Genomic DNA, 21,428 nt, shown 5'->3' on the forward strand with positions numbered 1-21,428 from the left:
ATCTGCTGTAACTGCTGATCAAACAGCAGCCTGGCATCTTCTCTGCACACCATGGGCCTCATGCGGTTCCACGAGGCTATGCCTTGCCGCTGGAGCAATGTGTTCGGCGTGTCCTCTGAGGTACCAGGCTCGTGCTGGTGTGGCGATTCCAGGATGGACTGCACTCACAGCATCGTAAAATAATCCAGGACCAGATTAATGGCTGCTGAAATCCTAATACTTATCTTTCTGGTTCAAGGTTCTCATAAAACTAGAGAAAAAAAATGGTAGAACATAAATCCTGTAGACATTTTGCTTACTGTGATTAAATTTATCAGACTCTGGTGACATATTGTGGACCTAAATACTTTAAAGAAATGTAAGTGCTCCTGCAGCCTCAGTAAGGTTTTCAACATTGAACTCCTGTTTAGTTGCTGTGACAACTTCAGTATTCACAATGATACTTTAAATTGCAGGTACAAAGTGTTTTTCTTTCAGTAGCGGCATTAAATGCAGCTAGTGGTATAAAAAACGCTGGTAGTATGAGCATTTAAAAACTGTAGAGGAGTAATGCTTTTTGTCTCAACACTACCTTTTTTTTCAGAAATAAGTGCCAGGAATTTCCATGAAAATAAATAAAATACAAATGCAGTACAGCTTAATCCTTAGAACTAAAGGTACCATCAGAGCCTCAGACATTGGAGAAGTTACAGTTTTACACATGGTTTTAAAGTTCATATGGCATTTATCCTGTCTAAAGAGCTGATGTGTTCCTCATTCAAGAAAACATACTCCTGGCTGTGTTACTGTCAGCTGTGGTGATCCTAGGGTGACATGGACTTAGTGAATTGTAAATATGCTCAAAGACACCAGAAATTTGGTACTCACTTAGATCTCATCCCTTGATACTCTGATTGTACTAGTTGAGCCCTTTAGTTGTGCCAAGCATCTTTTGAAAAGGCCTAATGAGAATTAGTTCCTCGCCCTGAACATGAACTCTTCCCTGGTCTGTCCCTGAGACACTCATATTTCTCATTTTCCTGACTCTTGCCTAGCCTTTGGTTTCAAACTTGGAGGAAAGAATTGCATCACATACTGATATGGCAGTAGGTGCCAAGCTTTACTGAGCTAGCAGTGATTTGTTATTTAGAGGGTATGTACAGAAGAAATCCCCCAAGCAAACCAAGGAGTCGGTGATGAGTTACTGTAAGTTAGGGCAGCTTTAAAGGAAGGGTGGAAGGTATTTCATTTCCTTATTTTTGCAATAGCCCTTTCTGTTAGTAGCTTTTCTTGTTATCTTCAAACTCTCATTTCCTCTATTAACAAATTCCTCATTTTGGCGTCATTTGTATTTGTTTTGTCTGTGTACTGGGTACCATATCTCAATGTGCAGCACTTGCCCACCATAAGCACTCCACATATTTTCAAGCCATTTTTTATTTCTCCATCCAAGAATAGCTCTGCGTCCTTCCCCTTCCCATCGCTCTTGCTGGTATGCTGAACCTGGGCATCTGATGTCTTCTCAGACGTTAGAAATAATTATTTTCACTGGAAAGAGGTATAAGGAGGGATCTGTATGACACTGTGTATGGGTTTCATTCACAGCTTTCATAGTTTGGCTTGAGCTCCTGGTGAGTGAGTAGATTACTGTTTGTAGCACTTTTTATTTACTGATGGCCATTTTTGTTACTTTAACGGAGGGGGCTTTCAAAAGCACAGCATGCCATCCAGAATAAACTGCTTGTCAGGTAGAATGGTTACAAATACTTTTTAAAGGAATTTTAAGGCTAAGTGAGCATGACCGCTGGCTGCATGGTGTCTGCAAGCACACCTCTGGGGCCGTCAGGCGGTGTGGTGCTGAGATAGCTATGGAGTGCCTCACAGTTCGCGAAACTCTTTTTTAGATGTTATGCTGGTTTAAATCTAGGGATTTGCCAAGCAGAAGGTAAAGTAAAATATAAACACACAGCAAAAAATGGATTAGTGAGATTGAAATAAATCTTTGTTGTTATCTAAGGTAGTGCTGCCCGTTCAAATATCTTTGAGTTTTTTCTGTTTGAATTGGAAAATCTTTTTTATACTAAGCATCTGATCAATTTTTTTCATTTATTTGTACTGTAAAATATTTTCTTATTTTTGCATTCCTAGAATGTATTGTTCTTGTTCTGCAAGATCACATTTGAAGCTTTAACTCTAAACCATGAGCTTTTACTACAGAAATTTCATGTGACAGCTTAATTAACTGTGGATTCTTGACCTTTAAAGTGCTGGAGTTAGAAGCATTTAATAACCAACCATTGGATATAAAGTAATATGCTTGTCATTTTACTAGCTTGCATACACGGCAGTTTGAAGCAAAGTCCAAGGGTCACTAAAATCATGAAGTAAACTGAAGCAAGTCAGTCTGAACTATGTATTTCAAAGAGTATGAAGTGTCACGCAGTATGTATGTGTAAGTGAAGGCTACCAATTACATACAAGGTATTTCTGTGCAAGGTGCAGATTACGATTTCTCTAAAAGCTTCTGTGATCTGGAGCCTACAAGGTGGGAGTGTAATTCAGTGCAATTACTGTGCTGCCTACTCTTAAACAAGCAAGCATTTGTGTACACAACTGAAGTTTCGACCCACGTGGACTTGTTGAGAGCAGCGAAATCCTGAGCAGAAGACTGTGACCTTGGCAAGTCCCCTTCATCAGCTTAAAGGAGGCCACCGATGTCCTTGACAAAAGGAAAGATCGCTGAAGCTGACCACGCGACACCGTTGTTGGCTGAGTGGGTACCAAGCAAGGGCTTTGAGGGGCTAACTGCATGCAGGAAGGACCAGGGAAATGTATGGGTGGAGGTGGTGGGCAGGGATTACTGGTGGAGATAAAGTACTGGTAGGACTGCAGAGAGCAAATATAGTCACAGCCAGTGGAAGCAGTACCGAAACATCAGGTCAGTTCCTGTCTGCTGAGCCAGGGAGGGTTGTGCGGGTGTCTAACCCAGGTTCAGACCACTGAGTGATGCCGTACGCCTACACCTAAGCTCTGTGCAGGGGGTGGTCTGTTCACTCCAGTGTTTGTGGGGCAAATCCTCACCCTGTCTGGGTTGCGGGTACCCGGGCAGGGCAGTGGCAGCAGCGTGGCCCCAGGCTGGCTGCCTCTGCATTTCTCCCAGCTGCTGGAGTCCGGAGCCGTCACAGCAGTGCGTGCTGAGAAGACAATCCCTAAGCTGATATGATAGTTTTGCAAGGTTATTTAAACCAGATCGCTTATGTGGGGCTTCAGGTTTTGCCAATAAGTCGCTGTGCCTGGAGTTTCCAGTCCTGCAGTAAGACAGGCTTTGGAGAGCCAGATTATGATCTTCACCCCGGGGTGTGCAAGACCTTTGTCTGCAGGCATTCCTGCCGATTTCAGTGAAGCTGTGTTGCAAGGGGCTGTCAGAGATGAGCAAGGGGATAGGAATCTGGCTCCTAGGATCTGTTGCAGGGCATTTCTACACCCCTTGGGATGCTTCTGGCGGGTGGGATCGCGTGCTCTGTTCCCGTGCGTGGGTGTACCCTTGGGACCGGTTTGTTGTTTGGGTTCTTGGGAGAAGCACGGAGAGCTTTTGCTCCTGAAAATTCCGGAGCTTCACCTGAGAGGGCAAATACTTGCCAGTTGTTTGTCATGTTTGCTCACACGCGTCGGCCCATAAATGCTATTTTCAGAGTGCAAACTAAACACACCAGGAGGGAGTGGGAAATCATGTAAACAGCCGTCCTGGGGGTACAGTGCCGTACTTGTGTTCTGTGGCAGGGCACTGCTCGCACCGCCTTAACTATTCCATTCCCTACGGCTTCTGCGCGCATGTAGGCGCTGCGACCCCTGAGCATCATCCAGCAGCCCTGGGAGGAGAGTCTTTGCTTGGAAGAGGTGCCTTCCTTTTCCTTCTCCTCGAGCCTCTCTACCACCCTCAGCATTGCCGTGGCCTGAGCAGAGTCCATAGGCCCGTTCCTGAGCTCGGTCATCCTATTTCCAGCAGAGATTTGAGTGTCTCCTTTCCACTCTTGTCATTTTATCGGAATTGGTCAGGCTGCGATTCCAATGTGAAGGGTGCGTGTGTGGCCAAGCAGGGCCTTATCCTGACAGATCCTGGGAGTGTTGGGGAGCTCCCAAAAGGCTTCCCTGCTTTACCTCTGGGCCTTGCACCAGCATGGGGGCGGGTGGATTTGTAGTGGCTTTCTCCTCTCTCTCCCTCTGTCTTTTTAAAAATCTGACACAGCTTTGGGTAAGTGAAGTGTCTGCTTCTGCTTGCATCACTTTCTCCAAGCAGTGACGCACACGTGTGCTCTTTTTTTTTTGCCACGTAAGTGAGTGGTTTATGTGCTGGGAGGGAATGATTCATAAATTAGCTGGAGCCTGGACCTTTTCTCTAGTGCCCTAACGATGTGTGAAGAAGATTCAGTGTCAGCCTTTTTTCCTGGCCCTCAGACAGGCAGGTTGTTGAGTGGTTATGTTTTTCACTCTCTAGCTGTGGGTAGTCCTTTTTCACCCCAGGGTAAAATGCTACTCCCATGCATAAAATGGGGGTAACTGCAGAGAGAGGCCTGCTGCCTGCAAACAAAACCTGTGAAAATACCGCTTTTTGCAGAATCCTGTCACTCGACTGCAATTTCTGGAGGCTTTTGCAACCAGGAGGAGCAAGCACAGAATGACCATCTTTGACAGGGACAGCACACAAGCATAGATGTCTGCTGGTGGGGCAAGGTCGGGGGGGTTGAAGCAGCGAGGGGCTGTTTTGGGCCTGTGTGTGCTTGTGCTGGGCTAGCTACAATGGCAACGCAACGTGAGGGCACGCTGAGTGCGGGAAAGAAGGGGAGAAAAATTGAGGTGCAGGAAGCCACAGGGGGAAATGCTTAACAAGCAAACTGTTTGTTTATTTCAAGTGATAATGGGTGAGCAAGAAAGTCTTTTGAAAGCAACCAGGCAGCCTGATGCCTCCCCGCTTCTTCTGATGTGAGAAAGCTGGTGTGGTGTGTAATGAACGACGATGTCTCTGTGCAGAGAAACCGAGCACAATGGTCAGAAGCGGTGTTGAGGGAAAGCATCTGCTGCGCAGAGGAAAAAAAAATCGTTCTCTGCTCATAGCATTAGTTATTAGAAACCCTGAGCAACCTATGGTTAATGAAACCAGGTTGTCTCATTAGCCACACTTCAAAATTATATTTACAGAGGTTACCAAAACTAAATATTTTTCTTTGTGGCTGGAGTGGCGTCATGAGGGACCCTGTCTTATACAACCCATTTTTACTGCACAAATTGCGACATGCCTTTGGCCTTGATTCCCAAAGTTTCGTATTTAAACGAAGAGGGATTGGATCTTGTTTTGCCCAAGTCGGCTCTAATGTGAAAATTGCGGGCTCTAGATTTAGAGCAGAGCTTGAACATTTATGGTTCAAGTTAAATTTTCTAAGCTGCAACTGGAAATTCTCACCAATATTGCCATGTAGGTTTTGTTCAGTTTGGTTTTGTTTTGTTTCTACTCTTTTATTTTATCGGCAGAATTAGAAACTGAGAAGATTTGTTCCCAGTCTGGCATCTTTATAGGCACAGTGTAGAAACATGTTTCTTTAGAGACCAAGATGTACCTCTGAAAGAAGCATTGGTGTAAGTAGTTTGCATGGGTCTTGTGTTCCAGGCACTCACCCCAGGAGGACATGGGGCGTTTTCTGTTGTACCTTCTTGGACAGCTGTACAAAGGGACTTCTCTTTAATGTGGATGTAGTATGACTCTTACTTGGCAAGAATAAAAGTAAGGAGTGGGTGTCACCTTGTGAATATTTGATCCTTTCAATTAAAACTTGAGCGGGCCAGTGTTCGCTCCAGCAATGCCCCTGAAGTCATTATCAAAGTTGTATCCTGCTGTTACCTACTGAATGGCGTGTGGGTCTCATCCCGTGCATACCTCTTGTAACAGATGCCATATTAGAAAATATTCACCTCAGGCAAAATAATTGTGAAAGAGGTTTGCCGAGGGCTGATTATGGATCTTGAGAAGATACCATAAGCATTTATGAGGCCCCTTACCCTGTTAGCACACGCACTGGTGAGTACCTATCTGATCCCTAAGCATATGCCCAGCTTCACATGTTTTACAGCATGAGGACCCTACTGATGTGTTGTGAGCACATTTCTGCTTTGGATGATGATGTTGAATGCCCAGCCTTTCCTGAGTCCTAGCAAACACCTTACTGTAACTTTACTCTTAGCATTTAGCATGCACCCTGGCTATTTTTCCTTCTTTCTAATTTACAAAGCCACCCGTAGTTTCCATGCTAGAAGCTTTTGCGGGCAATCTAGCTCTTCTACAAATTATTTTCATCCTTAGAATACATTACTATGTATTAATACTCTTTTCCTATCTTATGCAGTTTAATATGAGACCAGCCATGATTGGAACAATTTCTAGGATTAAATGATGCAATTATCCTCATCATCTTCACACAAGAGAATATATTTATTGAAATATCCTGTTTTGATAAGATTTTTTTTTTTTGGTTGATCCATTTTTGCTTTATAGGCTCATTATTTTATACTGACATTCGAAAAAGTAGGTTATAAGATGCTTCATTTTTAGGCAGCCTTGCAAATTTAGAGCTGCCATTGGTGATTCTAGGAATGAATGTGCAGCTATAACAGCAAAAAACAACTGGGCTCATCTTCTCCATACTCTGTTCTGTGCCCCTCCAAGCCTTGCTGTTTGCACTTGTACAGTATTACAGGAGTCTGCCTGAAAAGAAATGTATTCTGTATTGGCGTGACTAAGGTGCAAAACCTCAACTCATGCAAGTGAAGGAAACTTGTAGTATCAGCAGAGCTACATGGAGCTGAAGTAGCTGATGCCTTTGAATGGATTCAGTTTCTTCATGTTCTGAAATATAAATTGTACTTTCTAAAAGAACCTTAATGTCAGTGAAGTTCCCTCTTAAACTGTCCTATCCCAAATCCATTATAAATATAGCCCTTGTATTTCTCACATGTTAAGTGTAGCTTTATGTCCCTCAGTGGCTTAATTTTGCATACTTGTTTCATAAAATGTCTTCCTCTGTTATTTCCTGCTCTTCTGTTCTCTGAGGAGTTTGAAGGAGGCTGGCTCTATTGGTAATGTTATTTTACTCCAGAAGGAATTTGTTTTCATAGACAATGGAGAAATGGTGATTTAATTAGAATAGCTTCTACGAAGGAGGGGTTTCTTGCATGCAACAGTATTTTCTTTCCCATTTTATATCCTTCATGGTCAAGCAAAGGTGGTTTTCCAGAGTTAGTGTTGGGTTAAGAGCTGAGACAATTGTATATACAAACACAATTTGATACCCTATTATTACTTTTATTTTAATATGAGGAACAAGTTGTTATGCCTACAAGACAGCAACATGCACTGTAATTGTTCCAGCTTTAAAATGGATTGTCATCTCATTCCAGAGCTTTTTCAAGTAAATTAATTTAGAATGAACACATGAAATTTTTATTTTTAACATATCCTGAATCCCAGGAATAATAGATTGCTATTTCATTTTGAATCTCTCACCTAAGGCAGATTTTGATCCTGTTTTACACTCAATGGAGATTCAAGGGGTCCAGAGGCTGACTTGTGTAGAATCTGAGCCCTTTCCAGTTCTAGAAGTCCTCTCCTAATTCCCATTTGAAAAGGAGCAAATATATATTAATGTCTGGTCAATTCATTTAAACCAGTTGACAAAATGGATTCGTTGCTGAGAAGGTTTACTCTCTCAAGTCGTGAACTGCATTTCAAGAAATACTTTTTCCTTTCCTTTACCTATCAGGAGCAGTTCAGAACGGAGGAAGGAGAAATCAAGAGATGCAGCGAGATGCAGGAGAAGCAAAGAAACCGAAGTTTTCTACGAACTGGCACATGAGCTGCCCCTGCCCCACAACATCAGTTCCCACCTGGACAAGGCATCCATAATGCGCCTGGCAATCAGTTTCCTACGCACTCACAAGCTTCTGTCTTCAGGTAAGATTTGATTAAAAGATGTTGTCAGTGCTAGTTGATGGCAGTTTGGTGAGATTGTGCATGTTCTTCTCTGATTACTGGGTCCTAAAGTGAGAAGAGGACACAACTGCTTGTGTTGTGAGAAGACAACTAGATTTAAAGCTAGATTGGTGGGGTTTTTTCATCAGAATTATGTATAATTTAATTGGGATAGGAAAATCTTGAATGATAGGAGTCATATAAGGTCTTCATGGCCAAAATAGCAACTGCTGCAGTTTTGCCTTTCTAAAAAAACAACTCTCAAAACTCTTGAATGGGGTTTATTAAGCTGAGTTACAAGATTTTAAACTTTTAAGAGCTTAATCAGAATTCAGACATACATCTTTTAACTTTCTGTGCTGAAACAAGTAAATTTTTGATTTGGCATGGCAAGCATGTTTGTGCCAGTGCACTCAAAAGGCAAATGGGAAGTTCTGAAGATCCAATACTTTGTTTGAAAGGACTAGTTGTGCTATATGCCGGTAATAAACAGTAGGTAGATTGTTTATGACAAGGTAGACTAAGGTAGTTAAAGCAGACAATTTTTAAATACTTGACATGAGTGGATTCTATATAATCAGAATCTTGCTCATGTTGGACTAGTAGGAAATGCGAACCAGCATCATTTTCATAGCCTGTGAAACCTGATAAAATTAACAATGTTCTTATTTTGCGCCTATATTTGAATAATTACTTTGATGGAAATCTGTGGTTTGAGTGGCCTGTGAGATCAATGAAAACAACTGATGTTTCTAGGGGAACTTTCACACTGTGACCTATAAGTGTCCAGAATACGTTAACAAAACAATGCCTGCATTGTTTGTGACAGGTAAATCCAAAATTTCATCTTTTCCTTCATTAATGGCAAAACTCCCAATAAGGTCACGACTCCACTTCCTTTCTTTAGAAAAGTTGAGTCATAGCATAACAATTGCTTTAATAAATGTTATTAGGAAGTATCTCATTTTGTGGAAGAGTATGCTGTTGGTTTGTTGCTGGTTTGTCTGAAAATATGCTGCTCAATTCTGCTTCTGTATGCTTTGTAATTTTTGTAGCTTTTTTGGTTTCTGCGAAGACTATTGTATAAAATGTGCATATTCTCAGCTTATAAAATGTGGTTTTAACATTTACTTCTGTGAAAAGAAAAGTTTATTTGCTGAACAGTGTTTGCAATTAATCTCTGATTTCGTCATGTAATTAATACTTGAAGAAGTTGCATAAATAGGTGAATGTTATTAAACATGTCATACACCAAGCCAATTTGTTAGTAACTTTCTCATAAAAACACAGCTTCAGCTTTTCAAATATTTATGTGGCATGAACTACAGACTGGCACAGTGTAGGAAAAGCAAACTTCTGAAGGGCTGTAACAGATAATATAAATAATGTGTATCTCAGTGAAACTTGACATAAAATAGTTTGATGCTGTCATAATCAGAAAAACTCATTTGCTTACCTGGAAACTGCTAAGTTTAAAGTGAAATTTTCAAATACATCTATGTTTCTTGGTGAGGAAAGGAAAAAAAAATCTACAGCTAAAGCATTTATTTAGTGCTTCTGTAGTGTTAAGGCTTAGGCTTATATAATTTGATAGTGATAACAACTCAATATACATATATAGTATTCATACATACAGATACATATATGATTTTTCTGTGGCAGTGTTTGAAAAACAGTGTGATTCATGTAGCTGATTTATATTTTCCTGAAATACTACCAGGACCCAGCAGGTAGAAAGGAATGTTGAAATGAAACGTTACAGTAGTGACAGGCTGTGATTTAACATTTCAGACTTTCTCTGTGTTAGTTATTTGCTTAGCTTTAAATCTGATACACTTCCCCAGTCTAAATATTGACTTGGAGTAAGTCTTCTCATTAAGATTTATGTTCTTAGTCAAATGCAGGTTTGTCCATCGCTGCATCTTTAGGCACTGGAGATGTAGATAAAGATTTTTAAATCTGTAGTGCTTCTATTCTGAGGAATTGAACTTAAGGTACTTTAAGGAGACTGATTTTCTGGAAGAGCCAGGTATTGTTTTCTGACAATGAGAATACACTGAATTTAAAGAACTCGAGCCAGAAAACCACTGTTTTCTTGTAAAGGCCTCATCTGCTACTTATATTCTCCTGAGTATAGCTAACATTTAAATTAGCCAAGCTAAATGAGAAGGCTGAAAAATTAAGCCCTGAATATTTGAAAGATAAAATGTATCAGGCATTGAAATGAAGTGGCATCAGAGAGAGATCTTTCATTATCGTTATCAGAATAATGACTTTAGAGCATTATTTCTTCATCGTGCACTTGCCCGACAGTTTACACTTGCTGAGACTGTTGAGATTCACAGGTGTACTCTGGCCAAAGTAAATCTCTGTCAGGTTGGGAACTGTTTCTTGCTCTCAGGAGACAGGGCTGTAAAATTGAATAAAGGCATTTCTGGCAGGTGATCTTTGTTGAAAAAATACGGATTAACACCATTGCTGTACAATAACTACTTACTACAGCTAATATGTGATGCGTGATGTTTTTCTGATCTGTTCCTGTAAAAGCAGAATTTAAGTCTTTGATGGTGGGCTTCTGAATAATGTCAGTCTTCGTAAGGACACTGGCTTTCCCTAGATGGCTATCCGATTTAATTCAAAGCAATAGGTTTTCAATACAGCTTTTGGCTCCCACATGAAGACATTTGCTGCTGATCACATTTTGACAAGAGTGTGGAGCAAATGGACACTGGGCTTGTGTGATGCCTGTCCACACTCCGTTCTTGCTTTTGCTCTATCCTGTTTCTGAGCCCCAAGCAAAGCTGCTCCTGTTCCACACGCGTGTTTAGCAGACTGGAATCTGGCTGTTACTTCTGCATTGTGTTGGAGGAGCCTGATTCAACTGACAGAGAGCTCGGGGGTTACTGCGTCGTATCTGACAGGTGAACTGGGAAATGGGGAGGTGGAGAACTGCAGTGTGCATGAGAAGCAAACGCCTGCCCCAGCCTGCAGACCCCCTGGTTTGCATAATATTCTTGTTGTGGAAATAGTTTTGCTTATTTGGGCTAGACGCTTAGTGTAAACCGGAGTTAAGTGGGAGTATTTGTTCTGTCATTAATTAGGACATTAAACTAACATTTACTGCATTTATATATATATACACAATGTCACTAAAATAAGCTTGCAGTGCAGCTTGAAAAATGCTTCCAAAGGCAGTAAAGAAGAAAGTACCGCTTGATTAGCATTTGTCATTTATCATTTATTCTATTAATAACTACTGGAACACCAGATTTTATTTTACATTACTGTTTCTGGGCACAATTCTCAAATGCACAAACACATCTCTTAGTTTCAAGGCAATCTTGCTGGGAGCAGAGGGAGCAAGAGTCTTCCCAGGGCTGCATCCTCAGCTTTCTGCAAGCTGATGCTCCAGATGGGATTTCAGAGATGGCTGTAGGCAACTTGCCAGCCTCAGTCCGCTGGCATTGAGTGTCTCATGCCCCTTCCTATTATTCCCTGACTTGGAATAGGGCTTTTCACTTGTGTAACTCAGGCTGTTTTACTAGCTCCGTCTGCATAATGATTATTTATCTGTCGGGAAGCCAAGACCTAGGGAAATCTATACCCACATTCTTCCAGCAGGTGAATGGCAGAGCCCACGAATCTAAGCCCTCATTGAGAGCTCTCCTGCTACGTGCCTCGGAAAATCCCGGCTTCTGGATTGCAGGGTGCAAGTCTCCTGCAGACGTTGCAGGGCTCGAGCTCGGCCCTTGTATCCTATCATAATAGGAAATAGCTGGTTGTATATCTCAGAGTTCAAAAGGGTAAAAAATACCAGGTTTTGCTTTATAAAAGTTGCTGCTTTACTTAGTAACACGTTTCCCTTTGATTTTCACAGTAGGCAATTCTGTGTGGGAATGTTGGAGAGGAAGCCTTTAACATTTAGAAATGCAGGCTGTTCGTCTGACGGCCTGATTGAGATTAGTATCACAGGAAGCAAACTGAAACAATAGCTTTATAATACTGTTTCCATGTTGCGCACAGAACAGTACATGGTATAATTGGAATGCTAAGTAGAAATATCATTTAGTTATGATCATCTTAAATATTTTTCAAGATGTCTTCTAACTCTGTTGGCATAATACATTTTTTGCCATCATCAAATGTTTGGGATAAATTTAGAACTGATCTTTCTTCATTTCAAGTAAAGGTTTTGATCTGATGAATGCTGCTGAAAATAGACTCTTTACTCATCAATAGCAGAGCTTTTGGATTTGGGATCTGATATCCTTTAGTATAGTCAGAAAAACTGACGGCAATACTTGTCCCCTGTTGTTGTCTAGTATAGCCAGTAAATTAGCCTAATGCATTTTGGGGGATTAATACACGGCAAAAGAGAAATAATTTTCTTTTGCTAAAGAATGGCTGTCTTGGTTAACAGCTAAAGTTGTGATAGTTGCTAAGGCTGCCTCAGACAGTCTCTTTTTGTCTGAATATAAGGAAGATAATCCCTTTTAGGAAGCTTGTGTGGGTATTAGTATGCGGTGCCACTAATTTTAAGTGTTTATTTGGACCACGCTGAAGCTAAAGGCATTACAGGAACCAGAACCCTTTGGTACCAGTGAGTTTCTGTGTGCTAGGACTACGGACTTTTTAGTCAAGCTAATCAGGCAAACACAATTTTATCAGCTTTCTTTAATCCCATCCCAATGGTGTGGTCACCCCAGCGTCTTTTCTGTGCAGAGATTCAGCAAAGGAAACTGGATGGGAGTTGCTCCTGGGCAGGCAGACAGCAGCAGAGATGGGGAGGGAACGGGGAAGCAGACAGGAAGTTGTTTGGGAGAAGGGAGGCCACGAGGAAGCCAGTGTGAAGTTGTTTCAAGGGAGGGAGACAACAGAGCCGGAAAGCCAGCGGGGAGCAGAAGGGAAAAAATAGCTTTTCTCTAGGCTTTTAAGCGAGAGGACAAACTGCAGGGAGAAGTGATGTGGGCATTGTTTTTGAATGTCTGGACAAGCTGCATCTAATCTCAGACCATTGTGGCATAAAGCAGTGCTTTAAAAATAGCATGTCTACTTGTTTGCTTTTATTAAATTGGAAAAATAGTTTTGTGCCAACTGTTCTGCTAGGAACGAAAGCAGAGCCGGGTGCTGAGTGCTTCAGCTACCTGAAGTGATGTCCCTTTTCTGGGAAGGTGTACCAGAAGGTCCCATGGGGCTCAGGAAGCCTGGTCTGACGGGGTGCTGCATCCCACCGTTCAACACTGATGGCTACAGGACTCAAAGCAGCTTCCTGGGAGCATCATCTGAATGATTTATCTAGATACAAACTCTGCAATCAAAACACACTAACATAAATGTTTTCTTTATAAAAGTTTCTTGTGCACTTGGAGATAAGAGCCCTTCAGGAAGCTTCAAGTTTAAGAGTAGCTTTTTCTTGATGTGTCTAAATTGAAAGCTTTTATTGAACAGATTGAAAATATCCCCTTGAACAGGCTGCACTGCCCTGTCAAGACAAAAAAAAAAGAGGGAGGGGAAAAAAAGTGTCACTTTCCTTTGATGCAAAACAAGAAACCAGGAAGAGACAAATCTGTCTCGAAGCTGCTGTCTCTGATGTTGGAGCTGCTGTTAGACCTTCTCTAACTTCTGCCTACTGGCGTCAGGCAGTTTTTGCAGCCCTCCTCAGGAGTGGCAGCTGTAGCCTGGTGTTTATTATGCACAATATCCAAACACTTTTCTGGTACTTGTAGGATCCAGAATTAGAGACAAAGCCATGAAAATTCTGTGGAGGTGACTATATGACCTCTAGCAAAAAAAAACCCCTTTTTGTCACTCTCTACCTCTGAAGTGACAAAAAAGGCCCCTTTGAGTCAGATCAAAGCTGTTGAGAGGACTATAGGCTGTTTGCTAGGAGGTTGTTTATACCTGAGCAGTTATTTCTTGTAAGGAGAGCCTGATTTTTGAGCCTTCAGACTCATTCCAAGAGGTTGGACTGAAGGAAATGAGCAAGCATCTACGGAAAAAGTGTTCTTAAACTTGGGAACAGTGCACATCCTGGCAGTGGGAATTAATCAAAGCTTGTTTACAAGAGCTATTTTTAGCATAAAAGGTTATCATAAACACTGCAATAAGCATTTGCCATTACAGTTCAAAGTTTCTTGTTCATGAATAAGTTCTACTTAGGCGGTTAGAAAATTTTTCACAGTAGAGCTGATTAAAAAAATGTTTATCAAAATTTGACAAAGACTGAGACATGGACTGAAAAATACTGTATCAAATTTGATCCAGACCAAGAAATACTACCTTGGGGCAATATGAACATGAAAAACTCCATGAAACTAGGACAAGGGACATGGTTGCTCTCTTCCTGGTTCTGCTGTAGCTCTGACAGTCGCCCCAGGGAGGCCACTGCACTTTTCTGTGGCTTTCTCACGTGTTTCAAGATCTCTTGATCTCAACTAGACAGAGATTCTCCCTCCTTTGTAGGCTTCCCCGTGCTACATGAGCACAACCTTGGCTGGGGTCCATAAATGTAACTATAATATGAACAATAATATTACAGTACTTCATTCTGCTGAATGTGCTATTAATTTATAGATAAACTGGCATATTTGCAGTCCAGTCTCCCTGCTATACTGTCATGGTGCCTGAACTGACATACTCCCATTAGTAAAGATGGAAAAAGAAGAAATGCATCCTTATTTCAAAATTTATTTAGCAGCTATTTTGAAAGCAATGCTGTTGACAAAACCTCTACCTAAAAATCAGAGTAAAATGAGTCTATGGTTACCTTTCTTTAAGAGCTGGAAAATTCTGGGAAGTCTACATGGGGTGCCACTGTCTGGATGAAGTGACCTCAGACCTACTGGAAACCAAGTTTGCCCCCACCTCCTCATGCTAACCTCCTACTTCCATTTAGTCCCAGCTTTCTCAAATATTTTCCAGCTGAAGCTTGAATTTCTTATGCTAAAGTGAAAGACAATAGGGATTTCTGGGAGCAGCTTGCAGTAGCAATGGCTTTATTATTTCTAAAGCAAGATGGATTTTTGCTAGTGGCAATAACTGAATTGTGTCTGATGTATCAATCTCCTAACATGTGTATATCCTCTGGATATTAGTAACTAGTGATTTTCACAGGAGAAAGAGAACAAGCTATAATGCTGTAACTGCAGCCATATGAGGGACTGTTATTTATTATTTATATTATTGTAATTATACTAAGTTACCTGATACAGGGCATACTAGGGCTGCCACAGTTATGCCCAGCATATTTCTTTGTTGTGGACGAAGGATCTTCAGGTAGCTCATATGCTTCAGGGGTTTAGCCTAGATTACGACATCTGGGACTGTGTGTTTGCGACCACCACAAAGAATCTGGACACACCAGAGGCTGTGAGCGCCTTTGGTGCATCCCCCAGTGCCCGGGCTTTCTTGGGCAGGCTGCCGGGGGATGCTCATGGGGGAGAGGCAAGGAACAGACAGGCAGCAGCAGCCCAGGGGCCCCTAGAGGTAATTGTCACCTACCTTTCTGTGCCTGAAAGTACCTACAGTGTCCTTCATACACTGCTGCATCTTTGAAAGGTGAGCATGCCCTATTAAGTACTGTAAGAAACTCGTATCTGCCAGCTCCCCTTGCCTGCTGCAGCCTGGGCTGCTAAGGGGGAAGGAGGGGATGCGGTGGGGTTCCTTGAGTTAGCAGAGAAGCTGGAGCCTGTCTGCAAAACACCTTGGTCATCTTTTTGGGTTATGTGAGAGGGGGTATGCAGCTGCACAAACCGTCTTCCCTCCCTCCTCCCAGTCCACATCACAGATGCCTCCAGCTGGCCAAAGGTAATTTTAATAAAAAAAGTTGAACTCTGATCCCACAAAACCCTGTAACTGCGTGCTTTAAAGCTGACTATATCTGGAAGTGCTGTGCTCAGCTAAGATGTTAAGGGTTTGAACCTGCAGCCCTGATGTGAGTGATCCTATGTCCTCTGTGTGTGTTTGTGTAGGTAATATAATTTATATACATGGAAAAGCAAACTTAATCATCTGATAATACAAGTTAAGTGTTTGTCTTTCACTGTTGGAGGCATTTAAGAATACAAATGCTTTGAATAGCCTTCCTGCCTTTGAATGGTCATGTTTTGTTAATGCAAATTTAATGAGCTGGGGAAAAAAATGGAAAGGAGGGTCTGGGGTTAGAGCTGAAAAGTAATTTTTTTTTCTCTGAACCCACACTTGGCTGATTGTCTTGGGCTATAGCCATGATCCCTGCTGAATAAACCATTTGTTTGCTTCCGGAAAAGTAAAAAAAGACCCTTGACATTCTTTACACAGCAGAAACAAGCTTAGGAGCAGATGGTCACTTACCTTTTTTTTTTTTTTTTTCCTTCCCTAAATGTCATTATGGTCAAAGTGCATACTATTCAAATATATTATTGTGTATTTTCTGTATTTTAAATGCTAGCCCTGATGTAATTTCCTGAAGTCAGTTGCTTTGTGCTGAGGAGGAACTGGCCCCTGCGTGTGTAGTTAGAATTGCAGTGCAAGGACACAAAATGATGAATTCCCAACCTGTGGTGGCCACCTCCGGAGAGTGTGTTCTCTTCCCTGCTACCAAAGGATCGCATTTAGGAGCAAAGGGTGATAAACTGAATGCTTTGTGGCTTAGTCTGTTCATTCCTGTGTTTGCTCGATAGGTAAAGGGCTGCTGCCAGGAAGGGATGTTGAGGAGCAAGAGGAGGATGCAGAAGCAGCAACTGGCATCTTTTTTGTCACCATTCATCTTTTTCAAATAGTGGAATTGCATTGCAGTTTGCTTGCTGGCTCTCCTTGGGCACTAGCAGATGCAGTGCAGGAGGTGTATAGATCGGACTTTTCCTTTAATCATAACTCATTAATACTTCAAATTAAAACTGCATTAGTTTGGCACAGCCTTTTCCCTGTCCGAAAAAATATCACAAACCGAACCACTTCTAATAATGTTTTACAAAGCAACACCCTATTCCTGCTTCTAGACTTCTTCCAAAATGAGTATTTCAACAAGAAACATGAAGAGAAATGATGAATGTGCTGTTTCAGGGAGGAAAAGAAGAAAAGTTGAAATACTTTTCTCAAGTGCTAATAGGATGTTTACTAGAGAACAAAAACTGTATGCTGAAATTGCAACATTAAACCAACAAAGAAGCGCAACTTCTCCAAGAAACTAATTTAAGAGTCTCAGTGTTCTTGCAAATAAGGCTAATGCAATTACGGCGGGAGCCTCTGGCCAGCCAAAGCGGTGGTGGGCCAGCCTGGAGCACTCCTGTGCCACCAGGGAGGGGCACAGAGCATCTCGTTGCAGCTCCTTCAGATCGTCCTCGCTGCCTCAGGCTGTGGAGCACCTTTGATCCAGATGGAACTCATCCATGGCCTTGTATCTTCGGCAGTGTATGGCTGGAGCTGGTTATTCTTTATTCTGAGACAATAAGGGATTTTTTCTTTGTTTGTTTGCTTTTTTGCCCCAAATTCAAAGCCTTACTGCTACACATATTTGCAGTGATGGATCGCAAATGCACAGGCTAACTGACAAAACTATAAAGATAAGCTCCCCACAGCATGTCTGAGGTACACGGACCAGATGCGATAAATAGTTTTGTAAAAAAAAAAAATAATCCCAGAATTTTCACATAAAACATGTCAATAAATTAATGGGCTGGCTCCTACACTGACACTTTTTGATGCTAGTCATCTACAAATCACCTCCTGCAGATTTCTTATTCATGGAGCTGAAGCAGGCTTTAAAGTGTAGAAGGGAAGGCAAGAGTGCTGAGCGGACACCTGGGTGACTGGAGGAGCAGTGTCTCCCTCTCCCTCCCGCCCTGCCTGCGGCTTTGCCTGCTTACTGCCTCCCATTGCAGGAGATGAGCAGTGTGGAGGGCACACAATGAGGGCATTGCAGTGCCATCAGTTGTCTCTACAGCACAGCCAAAAGGCAACAGAAGTAACAACAAAAAAAAAAAAAAAAAAAAAAAAGCTTTAATAAATATTCTAGCATGGCCTTACATTTCAGCACAACATCTCCAAAAATGGATAAGATGCACTGGGTTCATAACTCTGCACAGGCAAACATAAGGGATGTAAGTGGGGTCTGAGGCTCTTGTCCTTGCAGGACAGGAGAAACATAGGTGGGTGATGAAGCTTGTCAGAGGTTGGTGGAGTGGCACATAGGGAGTTCTGACATCTGCAGGTGAAAAAGCAGGTATTGGTGGGATGAATCTGTGTTTTTCCCAGGCATACTGAGGTTTATGGGATGAAAGAGTGATTCCCCTGAAAGGGCTTCAAGGAAGAGTTTTTTTTTTAATAAAGATGGTGTTAACAGACCTCTCCATGCCAAGCGGAGAGGCCTATTTAGGCACACTTCACAGGAAAAGTATTTGAACTTCTTAGAAAACTTGACCTGATGGAAATGTCTTTTCTTAGACATTTGTTAGGAATGCACAAATTTACTTACCCTCTGTAAGATTTGTCCTGTACTCTCTGCCTGGTAGGATATATAAAGGTTGCATGTGGCCAAAAGAATGTGCACAAAGAGGATGCGCTTCAGTGCCTGGGTGACTGAAAACACATCTTGCAGAAACACGCTAAAGGTGAATAGAGGGTCTGTTGTATTTCCCAAAAAGTTTAGAAAAATATCTTTCTAGTGATAAGGACATCCCTTAGACTGTGCAGACAGCTTTCTTCTCGAAGAAGGCACCGACAGAAGGGGTTTGTGGAAAGCAGAAAAATATTTGGTTGCCTTGTAACTGGATGTGCTTGCATTGAAAAAGGCTGGCAAGGGTGCTGAAGACTTTAGATGCTTTTCTCTTTTTTTCTCAGTATGTGCTGACACCGAGAACGAACTAGAGGCAGACCAGCAGATGGACAACTTGTACCTGAAAGCTTTGGAGGGATTTATTGCCGTGGTGACACAGGATGGAGACATGATCTTTTTGTCAGAGAATGTCAACAAATACATGGGTCTTACCCAGGTAACTTGTTCCCTAACACTTTTCTGTCTTTGTAATACAGTTCCTAGAAACGAGTCCTATGCCTAAATGCAGAAAAACAGCTGCGTGTCACTGCAAAAAAAGACTGGACATAAAATATCTTATTTCTCAGGCAGGTACCCTGAACACCAGACAACAGTGTCGTGATTTTTCCTGCTCCCTATCAAAGTTGTAGTGTCTCTAGTGACTGTAAACTTGCCTTGCTAAATACTACCATGGAGAGGAGAATGGACGTTTATTCAACTTGTGCTATAGACTATGAGACAGAGGGGCGAGAGCTGCTCTTTTGGGTCCCTCCATGTTCTGCTTTGTTGGTTGGGATATTTTCTCCTTCTGTATTGAAAATAACTGGTGGTGCTGACTGTAACCGCACATTTGTAAATCCAAAGATAGGGAATATTGTTCAGGGGAGAAAATGAGAAGTTATGCATAGGATAAACAAAGGAAGGGTCGCAGGATTTATGTCTGTGAGCATTGCTGGATCTCACAAACAGAGCAGATGACAGCTTAAGGAGGCTAGAAAAATTGGTGCAGTTTTTGTGGTGGGCAGGCTGATTCCTAGTCTCCCTCTTCTCACACCTGGACTAGGATGTTGTTAAAGACAGCCAAAATCTTCAGAGGATTGTGGTTGGATGTATGTGCTCTTTAGTGCACCCTTGTGAGTCACCAATTTGATGTGGTGGTGAAGTCAAGGTAAACGGGTTAAATACAGGACACAGCGCAAATTACTGATAAAGAAGACTGAGGTAAACCTACTCTGAGCCACTGCACACCACTGATTAGACCACAATCAAATTTGGCATCTTTGAGTCCTCTTAATTCCTCTCTGAAAAATCCTGGAAATGAGCCTGAAGCTGCTGTTGACGCACCTAGTTCTAGTGATCAGTTTCATCTGAACAGGTGGTATTTAAAAACAGATAAATATAGTTGCTATTATTTGGCTAAATATAGTTCTTTCTTCTACACAGGTGGAATTAACTGGACACAGCATTTTTGACTTCACTCATCCATGTGACCATGAAGAAATTCGAGAGAATCTGAGTCTGAAAAATGGTAATAATGAAAATAGAAAAGAGTCACTGTTTGCTTTTTAAATAACCAAATGAAGTAATTGGCTGGCAGTAGAGATCTGTTAGTCATGGTAAAGGGAATTTTCATTCCTAGAGTAATCATTAGCTGTTATTCAATACTTCACAGATTTGTTTTGTTTTGCTAAATATTGTTTGTATGTGATAGCACTGAGAACTGTTTGTTTAGCATTTTCCTTTCATCAAGTTAAGACAGGCATAATGTTTTCACTTGTAACACTTTGCAAAGATTTATGTGCTGCAAGCTAAAACAAAACATAGGCTTAAATGCACAAAGTCCTATTTAAGTTCCACTTAAAGTTTTAGTCTGAGCTCTCAAACTGCTCTTCAATGGTCTATGCATCTTTGATGGTCTCTGCAGGTAAATTATCCGAGCAGTAGTCTGTTATTTCTATTGAATCCTTCATGCTTATAGGTAGAAGAAATCAAGAAGCAAAACTGAGAAAACTCATTTGTCATTTTCTTTATACAGGTCCAGGCTTTGGAAAGAAAAGCAAAGAGATGTCAACTGAGCGTGACTTCTTCATGAGGATGAAATGCACTGTTACCAACAGAGGCAGAACTGTTAACCTCAAGTCTGCCACCTGGAAGGTACCATATTTGAGCTTTAATGAGTGGGTTTGACTTTAAAAGACATTTTGGCATGCAGAGAAAGTACCTTCTAAGTTTTTCTCATTCAAAAATCATTATTTCAGGTTTTGCACTGCACTGGACAAGTTAAAGTGTATAACACTTGCCCTCCTCACACTCTGTGTGGGTATAAAGAGCCTCTTCTCACCTGCCTTATAATAATGTGTGAGCCTATTCAGCATCCTTCAAACATCGATATCCCCCTGGACAGCAAGACCTTCCTGAGTCGCCATAGCATGGACATGAAATTTACCTACTGTGACGACAGGTAAACTCCACTGATTTTTCCTTTTCATGGATGTTTCTATCTTTTTGAGCAAAACAAGAAGTCCTTCCAAATGTCCTCCTGTGTGGACGTGGTAAGGAAGGATTAGAAGAAAGTACAGTCTGTTACCAAGACAGTGGGTCACTTAATCCATTTCAAATCTCAATTTAGGCAAAATTGTACTCCTGCTGTATTTCCTCCTTCTGCTTAGTGAGGAATTCAAGTTCACTAGCAGAAGATGAGGCAACTTACAGCTATAAGCAGTAGCTTCTTGGGTTTAACAAACTGAAGAGTACACAGGATTTCTGTTCTCATTTTTTAGAGAATATCTCAAACGACATGCCATACAGACCTTAGTCAGGGACTGTCTTGTGGCTGGTTTGGCCCAGGATGCTATTATTGGTTAGCTGGAAAGTACTTTATGCTCTAGATTAACTAAGATTTGCTAAGGCATCCAGAGC

At 41.6% G+C, this 21,428-nt stretch overlaps 1 protein-coding gene across 1 annotated transcript in view; it reads left to right on the forward strand.

The window, feature by feature from the left end:
• The window catches only part of EPAS1 (endothelial PAS domain protein 1), an 82,697-nt gene that overhangs the window by 36,094 nt on the left and 25,175 nt on the right, over positions 1-21,428 (forward strand). Inside the window, exons 2-6 of the mRNA XM_086745858.1 lie at positions 7,788-7,978; positions 18,815-18,966; positions 19,953-20,037; positions 20,545-20,663; positions 20,768-20,970. Of these exons, the coding sequence (XP_086601984.1) occupies positions 7,788-7,978; positions 18,815-18,966; positions 19,953-20,037; positions 20,545-20,663; positions 20,768-20,970 (750 nt within the window). The remainder of the gene's footprint in view (positions 1-7,787; positions 7,979-18,814; positions 18,967-19,952; positions 20,038-20,544; positions 20,664-20,767; positions 20,971-21,428) is intronic.

The sequence above is a fragment of the Chlamydotis macqueenii genome, chromosome 3 (assembly GCF_036417535.1).
Source record: "Chlamydotis macqueenii isolate bChlMac1 chromosome 3, bChlMac1.mat, whole genome shotgun sequence".
NCBI classification, from domain to species: domain Eukaryota; kingdom Metazoa; phylum Chordata; class Aves; order Otidiformes; family Otididae; genus Chlamydotis; species Chlamydotis macqueenii.